The 17,916-nt window shown below is 34.4% G+C and overlaps 1 protein-coding gene across 3 annotated transcripts in view; it reads left to right on the top strand.

The window, feature by feature from the left end:
* LOC143069310 (diphthine--ammonia ligase-like) overlaps positions 1-17,916 on the top strand; it is a 153,327-nt gene that overhangs the window by 34,561 nt on the left and 100,850 nt on the right. For all 3 annotated transcript variants that reach the window (XM_076243875.1, XM_076243876.1, XM_076243874.1), the window contains exon 4: positions 8,661-8,734. In XM_076243875.1, coding sequence (XP_076099990.1) covers positions 8,661-8,734 — 74 coding nt within the window. The remainder of the gene's footprint in view (positions 1-8,660; positions 8,735-17,916) is intronic.

Raw genomic sequence — 17,916 nt, forward strand, 5'->3', positions numbered from 1 at the left:
AATAATACAAGTTGAGATATATAAACATCATAAGATGGTGAAAGGGAAATCACCATTTAAAAATGGGATAATGTAAAATCTTCTCTTTTATCATAAATTTTGATTTTCTCATTTATGATATAGATATCAAGATCCAGGAAAGGGCAGTGTTCTCTAATTGACGTCCAAATCTGATGTCACATTTTCAAATGGACGTTTAATATTTTGATCTTCTAATCGATGTCCAATGTGACGTCATGTCCTGCCAAAACGACGTCTGATAGATTGTAGTCTTCTCTTATCGATGTTCAATAACTAATGAAATAACTAATTACTGCACTTACATTTATATATGTACATTTGTAGGACGTTGATTGATTTTGAAATTTTGAAATACGAAATAAGCGATTAATTTTGGTCTGATTCGTATGGCTCCTAAAGCCATTTAATTTTCAAACAGTTATGCATACTTTCCATAGAGATTTTCTTCAACCACATTTAGGTAACTGATGATATTTAATAGAAACTAATGCAGTGGATCTATCTTAACGAATTTCATTCATATTCATATTGATAAATAACATACGAGTATACATCAATAAGAAACCAACAATAAAGAAAACAAAACGACATATCAAGGGAACGTTCAGTCTTCAACAATGGACAAAGTAAGGCCAACTGTTTTGAGAGTTTTATAATTTAGACTTTTCAACAATTTATAGTTTTACGCCTGCAGTGAAACATATATAAAACATAAATTGGCATTATGTGTTTTTGTTGTCCTGTTACACCACTGTTCCAGTTTTGAATTACGCACTTCAAACATGTTTAACCAAGCCAAATATTTTATGTGCCTGTAGTCCAGTGGTTGTTGTTGGTAAATGTCTGTCATATCTGTTTTTATACGACTGCAAAAAAAAAAATTGCGGTCGTATATTGGTTTGACGTTGGCGTCGTCATCATCGTCCGAAGACACATTGGTTTTCGCACTATAACTTTAGTTTAAGTAAATAGAAATCTATGAAAAATAAAAACAAGGTTTATGACCACAAAAGGAAGGTTGGGATTGATTTTGTCCCTACAGTTTAGGAATTAGGGCCCAAAAAGGGGCTCAAATAAGCATTTTTCTTGGTTTTTGCACCATAACTTTTGTATAAATAAATAGAAATATATGAAATTTAAACACAAGGTTTATGACCATAAAAGGAAGGTTGGGATTGATTGAGGGAGTTTTGGTCCCAACAGTTTAGGAATAAGGGGCCTAAAGGGTCCAAAATTAAACTTTGTTTGATTTCATCAAACATTGAATAATTGGGGTTCTTTAATATGCCAAATCTAACTGTGTATGTAGATTCTTAATTTTTGGTCCCGTTTTCAAATTGGTCTACATTAAGGTCCAAAGGGTCCAAATTAAACTTTGTTTGATTTTAACAAAAAATGAATTCTTGGGATTCTTTGATATGCTGAATCTAAACATGTACTTAGATTTTTATACGACCGCAAAATTTGAAAAATTTTTCGTCGTATATTGCTATCACGTTGGCGTCGTCGTCTGCGTCGTCGTCGTCGTCCGAATACTTTTAGTTTTCGCACTATAACTTTAGTAAAAGTGAATGGAAATCTATGAAATTTTAACACAAGGTTTATGACCACAAAAGGAAGGTTGGTATTGATTTTGGGAGTTTTGGTCCCAACATTTTAGGAATTAGGGGCCAAAAAGGGCCCAAATAAGCATTTTCTTGGTTTTCGCACTATAACTTTAGTTTAAGTTAATAGAAATCTATGAAATTTTGACACAAGGTTTATGACCACAAAAGAACGGTTGGGATTGATTTTGGGAGTTTTGGTTTCAACAGTTTAGGAATTAGGGGCCAAAAAAGGGCCCAAATAAGCATTATTCTTGGTTTTCGCACAATAACTTTAGTTTAAGTAAATAGAAATCAATGAAATTTAAACACAATGTTAATGACTACAAAAGGAAAGTTGGTATTGATTATGGGAGTTTAGGTCCCAACAGTTTAGGAATTAGGGGCCAAAAAGGGACCCAAATAAGCATTTTTCTTGGTTTTCGCACCATAACGTTAGTATAAGTAAATAGAAATCTATGAAATTTAAACACAAGGTTTATGACCATAAAAGGAAGGTTGGTATTGATTTTGGGAGTTTTGGTCCCAACATAATAAGGGGCCCAAAGGGTCCAAAATTAAACTTTGTTTGATTTCATCAAAATTGAATAATTGGGGTTCTTTGATATGCCGAATCTAACTGTCATGACTGTGTATGTAGATTCTTAACTTTTGGTCCCGTTTTCAAATTGGTCTACATTAAGGTCCAAAGGGTCCAAAATTAAACTTAGTTTGATTTTGACAAAAAATGAATCAGTTAGGTTCTTTGATATGCTGAATCTAGAAATGTACTTAGATTCTTGATTATTGGCCCAGTTTTCAAGTTAATCTAACTGTGTATGTAGATTCTTCATTTTTGGTCCTGTTTTCAAATTGGTCTACACTAAAGTCCAAAGGGTCCAAAATTAAACTTAGTCTGATTTTAACAAAAAATTGAAATCTTGGGGTTCTTTGATATGCTGAATCCAAAATCGGGGTCCAAAATTAAACTTTGTTTGATTTCATCAAAAATTGAATAAATGGGGTTCTTTGATATACCAAATCTAACTGTGTATGTAGATTCTTCATTTTTGGTCCTGTTTTCAAATTGGTCTACACTAAAGTCCAAAGGGTCCAAAATTAAACTTAGTCTGATTTTAACAAAAAATTGAAATCTTGGGGTTCTTTGATATGCTGAATCCAAAAATGTACTTAGATTTTTTATTATGGGCCCAGTTTTCAAGTTGGTCCAAATCAGGATCTAAAATTATTATATTAAGTATTGTGCAATAGCAAGTCTTTTCAATTGCACAGTATTGCGCAATGGCAAGAAATATCTAATTGCACAATATTGTGAAATAGCAATTTTTTTTTTAATTAGAGTTATCTTTCTTTGTCCAGAATAGTAAGCAAGTATTTCTAATTGCAAAATATTGTGCAATAGCAAGATTTGTTTTTAATTGGAGTTATCTTTCTTTGTCCAGAATCAACTTAAATCTTTGTTATATACAATATACAATGTATATTCACTTTTTACTACCAACTGATAAATTAAAATAATCTTTACCATTCAGTGATAACAAGCAGTTTTTTTTTACATCTTAATATTTTATGATGTATTTAAATGAGTAGTTATTGTTGCAAACTCCATTAGAAATTTTAATTGAGATTAGTTTTGGAATAAGGGAAAGGGGGATGTGATTAAAAAAATTGGGTTCAATTTTTCTCATTTGAAATTTCATAAATAAAAAAGAAAATTTCTTCAAACATTTTTTTGAGAGGATTAATATTCAACAGCATAGTGAATTGCTCTAAGAGAAAACAAAAATTTTAAGTTCATTAGAACACATTCATTCTGTGTCAGAAACCTATGCTGTGTCAACTATTTAATCACAATCCAAATCTAGAGCTGAATCCAGCTTGAATGTTGTGTCCATACTTGCCCCAACCGTTCAGGGTTCAACCTCTGCGGTCGTATAAAGCTACGCCCTGCAGAGCATCTGGTTTATTATGGGCCCAGTTTTCAAGTTGATCCCAATCGGGGTCCAAAATTAAACTTTTTTGATTTCAACAAAAATTGAATTCTTGGGGTTCTTTGATATGCTGAATCTAAACATGTACTTAGATTTTTGATTATGGGCCCAGTTTTCAAGCTTGTCCAAATCGGGGTCCAAAATTAAACTTTGTTTGATTTTAACAAAAATTAAATCCTTGGGGTTCTTTAATATATGCTGAATCTAAACATGTATTTAGATTTTTGATATTGGACCATAATAGGTAAATGTCCAATTTAAAATTTTCAAGTTTTTAAGTTTTAGTTCTTAGACCACATTCATTCTGTGTCAGAAACCTATTTTGTGTCAACTATTTATTCACAATCCAAATTCAGAGCTGTATCAAGCTTGAATGTTGTGTCCATACTTGCCCCAACTGTTCTGGGTTCGAACTCTGCAGTCGTATAAAGCTGCACCCTGCAGAGCATCTGGTTTAATTATATTTTATATGTCGCATATAATAAATTATGTAAAAATATTGACATAGAACTGTCTTTATATATCTCTCGGACAATTCAAGTTTCAGTTCTGTTATAACCTTTTTTGGTTCCTGTGTGTGTTACATTTTAATGTTGTGTTGTTGTTCTCCTCTTATATTTAATGCGTTTCCCTCAGTTTTAGTTTGTTATCCCGATTTTGTTTTTTGTCCATGGACTTATGAGTTTTGAACAGCGGTATACTGCTGTTGCCTTTATTTGGTTCCCATTTGCAGTTTTGTTCATTTGTTTTGGATATTTACGGCATGTCGCTCCAAAAAATCTCAGCGTTTTGGATCTTTGCATATGCCCATAAAACGGATGTCAATTCGATAAGATAAAAATTGGATGTCGATTAGAGAGACCAAAGATCGGACGTCGATTAGAGGGACATAACATTGGCCGTGGATTTGGAATGTTATTTTATTGTGACGTCAGATTTGAACGTCGATTTGAGGCACAGGCGTCGATGAGAGACTGGACATCGACCTGAGACTTACATATATACTGAAGTCGTCAGTCAGTCGTTGGGTCGATGGGTCAGTGGGTGGAAGGCCCATCCTTCCATACATACCCTTTTACACCTCCAATTTTAAAATTCTAGCTATAAAAACTCCTTTACATAGTAATAATACTCCAGTAAGTAGTTTGTATGTATTTATATGCTGGGAAAAAAGAATTGAAAATTATATTATGCCATGGTATTATATTGAGCCCCTACTATAGCTCAAAGATTTTGACTTGATATTTTTATGTAGCTAAATACACCATGACAAGTTGTAGATCAAGTTTGCATTACAATGACTTTTTATACGACCGCAAAAATTTTAATTTTTCGTTATCACATTGGCGTCGTCGTTTGCGTCTTCGTCGTCGTTGTCGTCCGAATACTTTTGGTTTTCACACTCTAACTTTAGTCAAAGTGAATAGAAATCTATGAAATTTTAACACAAGGCTTATGACCATAAAAGGAAGGTTGGGATTGATTGAGGGAGTTTTGGTCCCAACATTTTAGGAATTAGGGGCCAAAAAGTGCCCAAATAAGCATTTTCTTGGTTTTCGCACTATAACTTTAGTTTAAGTAAATAGAAATCAATGAAATTTTGACACAAGGTTTATGACCACAAAAGGAAGGTTTGATTTTGTTTATGCTAAATCTAACTGTGTATGTAGATTCTTAATTTTTGGTCCCGTTTTCAAATTGGTCTACATGAAGGTCCAAAGGGTACAAAATTAAACTTAGTTTGATTTTAACAAAAATTGAATCCTTGGGGTTCTTTAATATGTTGAATCTAAAAATGTACTTAGATTTTTGATTATTGGCAAAGTTTTCAAGTTGGTCCAAATCGGGGTCCAAAATTAAACTTTGTTTGATTTCATCAAAAATTGAATAATTGGTGTTTATTGATATGCCAAATTTAACTCTGTATGTAGATTCTTAATTTTTGGTCCCGTTTTCAAATTGGTCTACATTAAAGTCCAAAGGGTCCAAAATTAAACTAAATTTGATTTTAACAAAAATTGTATTCTTGGGCTTTTTTGATATGCTGAATCTAAACATGTACTTAGATTTTTAATTATGGGCCCAGTTTTCAAGTTGGTTCAAATCAGGATCCAAAATTATTATATTAAGTATTGTGCAATAGCAAGAAATTTTCAATTGCACAGTATTCAGCAATAGCAAGAAATCTTCAATTGCACAGTATTGTGCAATAGCAAGAAATTTTCAATTGCTCAGTATTGCGCAATAGCAAGAAATCTTCAATTGCACAGTATTGTGCAATAGCAAATATTTTCAATTGCACAGTATTGCGCAATAGCCAGAAATATCTAATTGCACAATATTGTGCAATAGCAAGAAATTTTCAATTGATTGGAGTTATCTTTCTTTGTCCAGAATAGTAGTTGAATCAACTTAAATCATTGTTTTATACAATATATAATGTATATTCACTTTTACTACCAACTGATAAATTAAAACAATCTTTACCATTCAGTGATAACAAGCACCTTTTGTTACATTTTAATATTTTATGATGTATTTAAATGAGTAGTTATTGTTGCAAACTCCATTAGAAATTTGAATTGAGATCAGTTTTGGAAAAAGGGAAAGGGGGATGTGAAAAAAATGGGGGGGGGGGGTGGCGGTTAAATTTTTTTCATTTCAGATTTCATAAATAAAAAGAAAATTTCTTCAAACATTTTTTTGAGAGGATTAATATTCAACAGCATAGTGAATTGCTCAAAGGCAAAACAAATATTTTAAGTTCATTAGACCACATTCATTCTGTGTCAGAAACCTATGCTGTGTCAACTATTTAATCACAATCCAAATCTAGAGCTGTATCTAGCTTGAAAGTTGTGTCCATACTTGCCCCAACCGTTCAGGGTTCAACCTCTGCAGTCGTATAAAGCTGCGCCCTGCGGAGCATCTGGTTACATTTTGAACTTCTTCTAGAGAACCACTGAATGGAAAGGAACCAAACATGGCATGAATGTTCCTTATGAGGTGCTGACCAAGTGGTGTTACTTTGTAGACGATCCATCATGCAACATGGCCACCAGTGGGGGGACTTAGTTTAACATGGGATCCTATTGATACTTTGTAGATGATCCATTATCCAAGATCGCCACCAGTAGGGGACTTAGTTTAACATAGGACCCTATGGGAAATACATACACATGTCTTCTTTTAGAGAACCACTGAATGGAATGAAACCAAACTTGGCATGAATGTTCCTTATGAGGTGCTGAACAAGTGTTGTTACTTTGTAGCCGATCCATCATTCAAGATGGCCGCCAGTGGGAGACTTAGTTTAACATTGGATCCTATGGGGTATACATACAAATGTCTTCTTTTATAGAACTACCTCTTGGAATGAAACTAAATATAGCATGAATGTTTGTTATGAGATGGTGACCAAGTGTTTACTTTGTAGCCAATCCGTCTTCAAAATGGTGGCCAGTGAGGACTTAGTTTAACATAGGACCGTATGGCATTGGGAAATATTTTAAGTTCATTAGACCACATTCATTCTGTGTCAGAAACCTATGCTGTGTCAACTATTTAATCACAATCCAAATCTAGAGCTGTATCCAGCTTGAAAGTTGTGTCCATACTTGCCCCAACCGTTCAGGGTTCAACCTCTGCAGTCGTATAAAGCTGCGCCCTGCGGAGCATCTGGTTACATTTTGAACTTCTAGAGAACCACTGAATGGAAAGGAACCAAACATGGCATGAATGTTCCTTATGAGGTGCTGACCAAGTGGTGTTACTTTGTAGACGATCCATCATCCAACATGGCTACTAGTGGGGGGACTTAGTTTAACATGGGATCCTATTGATACTTTGTAGATGATCCATTATCCAAGATCACCACCAGTAGGGGACTTAGTTTAACATAGGACCCTATGGGAAATACATACACATGTCTTCTTTTAGAGAACCACTGAATGGAATAAAACCAAACTTGGCATGAATGTTCCTTATGAGGTGCTGAACAAGTGTTGTTACTTTGTAGCCGATCCATCATTCAAGATGGCCGCCAGTGGGAGACTTAGTTTAACATTGGATCCTATGGGGTATACATACAAATGTCTTCTTTTATAGAACTACCTCTTGGAATGAAACTAAATATAGCATGAATGTTTGTTATGAGATGGTGACCAAGTGTTTACTTTGTAGCCAATCCGTCTTCAAAATGGTGGCCAGTGAGGACTTAGTTTAACATAGGACCGTATGGCATTGGGAAAATGCATACAAATGTCTTCTTATAGAGAACCACTGAATGGAATGAAACTAAACATAGCATGAATATTCCTCAGGAGGTGCTGCGAAGTGTTGTAACTTTTAACAATTAATATTGGCAATGATTAACAAGTTCCGGGTCGAATCCGATACCTATACTAATAGTATATTCACCTGTTACATATTACCTTATGATTCAATCATTGTCACATTATAATTTCCTATTGTAGTATTTTAATCAGCATGACTTTATAAGATGACAATACCAATACTAAAAATCCAGACTTAAAATAATGCGTATAGGTACAGTTTCCAATTTGTAAGCTGGCATGACCTAAATACGGTGAATCAAAGAATTCAACTTTATTTATTACTTTTATAGGACATTAATTACTCCATTTCAGGCCCTTTTGTTTTCAAAATAGTTAAAATTGCCTATTAATGATTATTTCCAGGTCGACAGGTTCAAATCTTATAATAAGCATGACTATCAGATGACAATACCAATACTAAAAATCCAGGCTAAAATAGGGCTTACACATAGTTATTATATATACTTGAATTCAGTCCCTGACCCGTGTGTTATAGTGGAGAATGTAATTGTGCACAACTGATAAACTATGAGTATGACAATATATTGTTTACTTAAGATCCAAAGCAAAAAGGTTGTACTAGGTTGAGCATAGTAGAAAAAATGTTTTTAAATAAAGAATTTCTCAGATTTAAATGATTATTAAGCCTCTGAAAAATATGAATGTTCAAATGAAAAAGAAACTTTATGATGTGAATTTCTTTGCAGGATGAATTACAGATAGAAGCTGTTTCTGTTGGTGCTATTTTATCTGATTATCAGCGAGTAAGAGTTGAACATGTGTAAGATTATCTTTGCAAAATATTTGCATAAAAAGTGACATATAAATAAGTCAGCATAAATAAGTCAGTTTGGCAGCTGTTGGACTATTCTATTCTATTCTACCATTTAATGACCGCCTTCAACAAATTGAAGATTATGTCACAGGATGAAACTTACAACAAGACATAGATTGAAAAATGTACAATTTTTAAAAAATACGAAAAAGTTACATGTTTTGTATAATTAAGTAAGATGTTTTGAGTTAATACTGATGCTTTGAAATTGAAGATTTGAAAGAGTCTACTGAAGTGCAATTTACAATGTTATCCGGTAGTTTGTTCCAGCCGGTAATAGTTCTTGGAAAATAGGATTCTTTTCTGTACTGTGTTTTGCAGGATGGAATTTGGAAGCTGTACGAATTAGAATGTCTTGATTGTCTTGTTTGTGGAATTATATTTATTATTTTTAGGTATTGAAACCTTTTCGTGTTCAATTTTGTAAAGCATTACCTATCTGGAGTCTTTTCTTCTGTCAGAGAGACTGCGCCATTGAAGATGTTGTAACATGTTACCAACGCTTGAGGTGTTTCTGTATTTGTTGGTAACAAAACGTGCAGCCCTCCTTTGTGTTAAATGGCTATAAATGACTGAAGTGTTCTTTGTACAACTTTAATCTAAACCCACCAAGTCACTGTAAATACAAAGATACATGCAAATAGAACTAAAGACTATATAGACTAAACTATGATATCTAAACTACTAAACTAAATAGTTAAAAATCTGATCCTTTCTCTTTCTTAAGTAGATGTAAAGTTAATAAAATGAAAATAAAAGTTTTGTAGATATTGCTTATCACATTATAACTAATTCTCTCTTCTTGTTTTTTTTAACTACTGTTCTCGAGTATATGTATATCACTATTGTAAGTGTCATCGAATATATGTATATCACTATTGTAAGTGTCATCGAATATATGTATATCACTATTGTAAGTGTCATCGAATATATGTATATCACTATTGTAAGTGTCACATGATCAATTTAAAACTACTTCATAAAAACGGTATTAACAAGTCCAGTTTCAAAACAATATAGTAGGTTCTGTGCGCTGGCACCATGCTTGGTCAACACATTGGCTATCTATTCTTTTGTTTCAATCCAATGAACGGTTAGCTCTCCCTTTTGGATCATCTCCTTGATGCAACTAATTTCGAGTCGCAATCTCTTTTCAGTTACATTTTTCTTTGAACGAACAGCTTCATAAAGGTCCTTATTGTCAATCACACATCTTACTGTAATGCCTCCTTCTGTAGTACATTTATTGAAAACCAGTTCATTATACAAAGTAGCTAGTGAGGTAGCACAATCTATACCATCGGCTAAAGCTAAAGCTTCACTAGCTAGTGTACTTCGAACAACCCTTCTTATTTTCTTTGATTGCCATGTAATTGGATTGATTTTTCCATTTTCACCTAAAAGCATAATAACAAACCCTCCTTGACTTCCCCCATCAGGAAGATTACCAAAAGAAGCATCAGTATATAACAAAAGTTCTACATGTTCTCCAAGTTCCTTGAAATGAAGAGACACTGGATCATTTCTGACTTTCCTTAAAAGCTTGTTTACTCTTTTGAAGTCTTCAATAGTACTTGTTTTTAACTTTGATGCTATCATAGCAATGTCAAAAGCAATATCAGGACGAGTTTGTTTTGCAAGCCACAACAGTTGTCCAACTTTTGATCTAAGAACAGTTTGTTCGACTGATGAAAGCTGAGAATCATTTGGCCTTTTTCTATCAATTGAGACTGTCTTTAACACTTCGACATAATCTGTCTGACTCAATATTATTTTATCATCTGCATGACTTAGACCCGGTCCTAAATATTTGAACGATTCTGAAGCTTCTTTTCCGACACTGAATTTCTCTCTTATTTTCGATATAATCTCAGTTTCAAACAAATTGGTTCCTGCCCACAAAAAATCATCAACATGAACTGCAAGAACACCAGCCAGACCATTTGAATTATGCCAGTAAAATACTGCTGGGTCAATTTTAGATTCAGTACCTCCACATTCATTTAGGGTTTTCTTAACCTTTTCATACCATTTCAAAGAAGCATCTGCAAGACCATACACACATTTCTCTAAAAGCCAGAGTTTTCCATTAGCATTGGCTTCTTTAGGTGGACGAAGATGAACTTTTCTTTGCATTTTCTCCCCTTGCAGAAAGGCAGTTTTAATGTCTATTGAATTGATGGACCATTTCTTTTGCATTATGATTGAAAGAATGAGTCTAAGAGATTGTTTGTCACATGTAGGAGAGTTCTTCTATATTTCATCCAAACAATCTTCTTCAAAACCTTTTGCAACGAGTCTTGCTTTCCTGTGTATCTCATTATCAGCTTCTTTTATAGTATATACCCATCTAGTGGATACATATGACTGACCATAGTCTTCAACTTCTTGATAACCATGATGTTTCTTCCAATTTTTAAGTTCAGCTTTACGAGCATCACAAAAGTCAATCTCATTGAATAATGCTTCTTCTGATTCTTCGTCATCCTCTGTATCCTGATCTGTGTCAGACTTAACAACTTGCAATTCATCAACTGTACTTAAGTCTATTGATAACTTGTTACCTTTAAGCTCATCAGGTTTCCTATATTCTACATTGTACCAATTGTTTTTACTTGATGATGCTTTACCAGCTCTACTCAGAACAACTCCTTCTCGTGGAGTATCATCACCTGGCATTTTAAAGTTCATCTTTTGGTCCTTTTTTAAAAGCAATGCTTTATGGCGTTTAGAACCAACACTTCTACTGTGTGCTACAGAAGTTGCTTGCTCATTGCTCTGTTCACTCACTGGAGTATCTTCATGATCATCATTATCAAGCTCCGAGTCACCTCCTGATCTACTTTCCTCATAAGATTCATGCCCTTGATTCACAGGATTATCGCTGTCTATTTCAGAGTCACCTGCCTGACTTCCTAATTCAGATTCATGGCCTTCTACTTCATTGTCACTTTCACCTTGTTCATTGTCTGACTGATTGTTGGCATGCGAGTCTTCCTCTTCATCACTATCATAATAAAGGACTTCATGCTCAGCCTTATTCTTGTTCAAGTTTTGAGTTTTTAGACCTTCTTTCAATGTTACCCTCTTTTCCTGTTGTTTGTTTTTCTTATCTTTTTGTTCATCAATATCTCTTAAAATCCTACATTCATGCACTCTTACATAAGTTCCTCCATATCTTATAAACACAACAACATTGTCCTGTCCAATAACTGTACCAGGTCCTTTCCATTGATTGTCTCTAAGAAAGTATACTTTATCTCCATTTCTGAATTTCTCACCTGAGGGACGAACCTGCTTTCGAAGAGCACGTCTAATTTTCTCTGAGGATTCTGATGCTACAAATGCTTTCCTTGCCTCGTGAAGACCAACTAAATGTTTTCCCATTGTTTTACTCATTGTTTCTCCTTCAAGAGCTGGAGGTTTATTGACTAGTGTTGGTGGCCGGTTAGGGTTTCTTCCAAACACAATTTGATAAGGACTGTAACCATACACATTTACAAGACTATTTTTGGCATTCACAGCCCAGCTAATTGCAGTTTCCCAAGATAGATTTGAGCTTTCTCTGATTTTGTTTACTGTTTCAGTTAGAGTTGCATTATGTCGTTCTACAATTCCATTTGACCAGGGACTGTATCCTGCTGTTGTCTTAACTGACATGTTTAGATTTTCAGCCATATCACGAAAAATTTGAGAATTGAATTCCCCACCATTGTCAGTGTATACTCCAACTTCAGGAGCACCATATACACTAACCCATATCTGCATGAATTTGTCAACAACTAACTGTGAGTCTTTTATCCTGATAATAGCTGCTGCACTCAAACGGCTAAACAAGTCAATTATGTGCAAATAGTAGAAATTGTGATCAATCTCATGTAAATCCATAGCAACAATTTGGTTAAAATCATTTGCATGTGAAAATCCCACTATTGGCTTTGGTTTCGGACGTTGGTACTTGAAACAGACAATGCACTTTGAGCAAACATCATTCACTATTGCCTTTGTAACTGAGTCAACTGAGCCTGCACTTTTCAATAGAGATAACAACTTTTCAGATGAGGCATGATCAAATTGTTTATGCAGTTTTGATATAATATCCTTCTTTCTTTTCTTAGAGAATCCAGAATCTACCTTCAGGATTTCCTCCTCACTCACTACAGAATCTGTCTGCCCAATTCTTCTGTCTTTGATGTTTATGCAATAATGACCATTTGAGGTGAAATGAACATCAACTGGTTTTCCAAACATTGTCACTTTATCATTATGGAGATCAAAAACTGTTTGTGCTCTTTTCAAAGAATCTTTGCTCAATAATAGAGGTATTTCACAGTCAACTACTTCTGTTTCTATGTAACATTTTAAAGACCCAATTGTGGCAGGTAACTTCGCGGACTGATAAGAATGTACTGTTTTACCATCACCAAATTTGAAAGGTGTATTACTTTTCTTGCATTTTATTTCTTCATTAGCAGAGTCGAAAGTGTCTAAAAACTGATGTAACCATTTTGTCCCGCAAACTGTTTTGGTACATGCTGTATCTACAACTGCAGCATTAAATGCCTCGGCTACAAATATTTCTTGAGGTGTAATGTTTTGTTGAGAAGTTGTAATTAGAGTTATGTTTACAGTTTCAGATGTGTCTGTTTGTTCCTCTGTAAGTTTAACATCATAAGTTTTATGTGGACAATCCCTGAACCAGTGATATTTTGAATCACAACATCTACAACGAGATATGCTTCCATTTATAGTTGGATTAAGTCGGGATTGAGTATTTCTTTGATTAAATTATCTATTCATGTGATTGCGAGCACCAAATTTCCTTGAACTACGCCCTCTATCAAAACGATGTTCTCCTACAAATGCAGATTCTTCTTTAACAGTAACTATATTATTATCACTCTGTGATTTTGATGCAAATATCCTATTAAGGGCTGCCTTCATGGTTTCAAACTTTAAATCAGAACATGCAGTTAAAGCTAAATGTCGATCACTTTCACCAAGTCCTGCATTATCTAGGAGTTTAAATGCTAATATTGCATCAGGAAGTGGCATGTCATATTTCTTGCATTTGTTATACTTCTGTTCAAACTCAATTATATAGTCACACATTTTAATCCATGACTCCCTGTGATACTTATCAAAAGCTGTATATGCTGCATAAGCTTGATCTGTCTTGTCCTTTTCAAACAATTTATCTAATTCTATTATCAATTTGTCAACTCCTTCATCAACATTCAAATCCTCTGGTGTTATTTCTAACGCTACTTCTCTTGGCTTCCCTTGTAACGACAGCGCAAGTGCTAGGCCTCTCTTCTTTTTGTCCAATTCTGTAACCAGTTGCCACATCTTCACGTCATTCTTCCATTGCTGATATGACTTCTCCTTTGTCAAGCTTGGTGGGTTCTTATAACTCAGAGCCGTCGCCATCTCGCCGGATGTTGTGAGCTCTGCCACTACTGTTAAATGGCTATAAATGACTGAAGTGTTCTTTGTACAACTTTAATCTAAACCCACCAAGTCACTGTAAATACAAAGATACATACAAATAGAACTAAAGACTATATAGACTAAACTATGATATCTAAACTACTAAACTAAATAGTTAACACTTTGAACTTTTTCAATGCTATCTATGTCTTGTTGTAAGTATGGATCCAAAACAGAGCAAGCATACTCTAGTGATGATCTTAATAGGGACCTATATGCTTGCTCTTTAATGGATGTTGAACTTATGTTCAGGTTCCTCCTTAGCAAGCCTAGTGTACTTAGCTTTCTTGTAGTCCTGGTATCTATGATGAGTTTATTTACAACCACTGGGTCGATGTCACTGCTGGTGTAGATTTATTTCCCCGAGGGTATCACCAGCCCAGTAGTCAGCACTTTTTGTTCTGACATGAATTATCATTGATATGGTTACATTTAAAAATTATCTGTTTACAAAATATTGAATTTTTGAAATACTAAGGTTTTCTACCTCAGGCATAGATTACCTTAGTTGAATTTGGCAAAACTTTTAGAAATTTTGGTCCTCAATGCTCTTCAACTTCGTACTTTATTTGGCCTTTTTAACTTTTTTGGATTTGAGCGTCACTGATGAGTCTTTTGCAGACGAAACGCGCGTCTGGCGTATATACAAAATTTAGTCCTGGTATCTATGATGAGTTTATTTGCATATGTTGTTAATATGCACATCCCATTTAAGGTTGGAACTGATGGTGACCCCCAGATATTTTGCTGTTGTTACATATTCTAATGAATGATTGTGTAATGTGTAGTTAAATGTGATTGTTTTTTTATTTCTGGTGACTGAAATTACATTACACTTATCTGGGTGGAATGCCATTTTCCACGTAGATTCCCACGATGCCAGTTTGTCGAGATCTTTTTGTAATGTTGATGCATCGGAATTTGATTTTATTGCCAAATAAACCATGGCATGCCATAAACTATTGTGTCGTCTTCAAATAAACGTACTGTGGATGTAAGACCAGTTGGAATGTCATTAATATAGTACAAGAAGAGACTTGGTCAAAGAACTGACCCCTGTGGAACCTCTGCCTCAACTGCAACATACTCAGATTTTTCCCCCTTTAGAACTACTGCCTGTTTCCGATTGCTAAGAAAATTTTGTATTCTGTAATTTAATTCCCCCTGTATCCCGTAATGGTGAGGTTTATTAGTTAAAAAAGAATGTGAAACTTTATTGAGTGCTTCAGAAAAATCCATGACCAAAACATCTGTTTTTTTCCGTTTTTCCGTGTTAAGTGAGACATCGTCTATAAATTCTAGTAGTTGTGTTTTGCAGGATCGACCTGTGCGAAATCCATGCTGTAGGGGATATAAAATGTTGTGATTATCTGCATGTTTCATGATGTGTTTAACTACGATATGTTCTAAAAGTTTGCAACAAATACATGTGAGTGATATAGGACGGTAGTTTTCAGGGCTATATTTTGGCCTTTTTTGTATACAGGAGAGACATGGGCTGTTTTCCAGTCATCTGGAACAACACCTGTTTTAATAGACTTCTCAAAGATAATGGTAGGTATGGGTGCAATTTCATGTAAAAGTTCTTTTAAAAATCTTGGTTTAATTTCATCTGGTCCTGCTGCTTTGTTTGGATTTAAGTTATGTAAAAGTTTTTGTATACCATCTGTTTTTATGATTAATTTTGATATGGGTGGAAAAGGAGTATTCTGTGGCATGTTACACTGTTTGACAAATTCTGTATGGGAAATATTAGATGTTGGTGTGAATACAGACTGGAATTGTGCGTTAAGTGCCCCAGTTTTTTGTAGTGGATCAGTTAGGAGTTTACCATCTTGTTTAATTTCAGTAATTCCACTATAATCAGTTTTTATACGATCCAAAAAATTTTGGGATCGTATAATGGTATAATGTCGTCGACTGCGTTGTCTGCGTCGTCGTCGTCCGAAGACACATTGGTTTCCGGATAATAACTTTAGTTTAATTGAATAGATCTTTATGAATTTTTTTCAGAAGGTTCAATACCACAAAATGAAGGTTGGGATTAATTTTGGGGATGATGGTCCCAACCGTTTAGGAATTAGGGACCCAAAACAAGCATTTTTCTAGTTTCAGGATAATAACTAGTGTACAAGTATTTCAATTGCTCTGAAATTATATCGCAATGTTTAAAACCACAAGTGGATTCATTTTCAGGGTTATGGGGCGAAAGTTTAGGAGTTAGGGGCCAAAAAGGGGCCAAAACAAGCATTTTTCTAGTTTCCAGACAATAACTTGTGTGTAATTGTATGGATCTCTCTGAAATTGTACCACAACGTACCATATAACAAAGGGGAGGCTGGGATTAAGCTTTGGGTCAATTGTCCCAAATATGTAGAATTTAGGGGCCTAAAAATGGCCAAAAAGAAGCATGTTTCTAGTTTCCAAACAATCATGACTATAGCTTGTGTTTAAGTGTATGGATCTCTCTGAAATTGTACTACAAGGTTCAATATTACAAAAGAAAACATGGATTTGAGTTTAAGGGTTATTGCTCCAATGGTGGTTTCAAAAAGTGGGAGGGGGATTTTTTTGTTTACCATTTTTTTAAAGGATTCCTTTTTTTCAAAATTTTTCAAATTTCAAATTTTGAAAAGTTTCAAGAAGAAATATTCAATTGCACAGTATTGTGCAATAGATTTGTAAGATCTTTGACCACATTAATTTTGTGACAAAAACCCATATTATGTAATTTTTTTTATCACAATCCAAATTCAGACAGTATCAAGCTTGAATATTGTGACCAAATTTGCCCCAACTGTTCAGGGTTTCGACCTCTGGGGTCATATATAGCTGGAGCACCTGGTTTTATGTTTAATGTAGGTCTAAACAATTTTCATAGTGCCAAAATTTGTTTCATCTTGTGGTGGTAATATGATGCTTTCAATATATTCCCAGTATGATTTTCGTATACATTTCTGCACCTGGTGTTTAACCTCTTTGTATTTTTTAGCAAGTGATGCATTCCCAGGTTTTTTTGATTTTTTATAAAGTCTATCTCTTTGTCTAATGAGTCGTTTTGTTTCCATTGTGACCCATGGGTGACCGTCTTTTGTTTTTGCTGTTTTATGTGGGATGTGATCTTTCACTGCTTTTGTTATTGCTGTTTTAAAACAGTTCCACATTTCATTTACACAAAGATGTTGCTGATTTTCAAAGCGATGTTTAAATAAGGTGTTTATTTCTTGTTTAATTGTGCTCCAGTTTGCTTTTTTATACGCCCGTCAAAATTTTGACGGACGTATTATGGTATACAAATGTCCGGTGTCCGTCCGTCCGTCCGTCTGTCTGTCTGTCCGTCCGTCTGTCTGTCCGGCGTAAACATGTCGCACCGTAACTTGAGAACGACTTATCCAAATTTCATGAAACTTAACATAGTTGTTTCTTGATGGTCAAATGATCTGTATACTTTTTGGTGAAAATAAGATTAAAACTTTTTGAGTTACGGCACTTTGTAACTAAAACAGGGGTGTGTTTTTTTTCACATGTCGCACCGTATCTCAAAAACGATTCTTGATTATGGCTTAAAACTTTAAACACTTCTTAGTTATATTAATCTCAATATCTGTATACTTTTTGGTGATGATTCAAAATTTTAT

The sequence above is a fragment of the Mytilus galloprovincialis genome, chromosome 3 (genome assembly GCF_965363235.1).
Source record: "Mytilus galloprovincialis chromosome 3, xbMytGall1.hap1.1, whole genome shotgun sequence".
Classification (NCBI taxonomy): domain Eukaryota; kingdom Metazoa; phylum Mollusca; class Bivalvia; order Mytilida; family Mytilidae; genus Mytilus; species Mytilus galloprovincialis.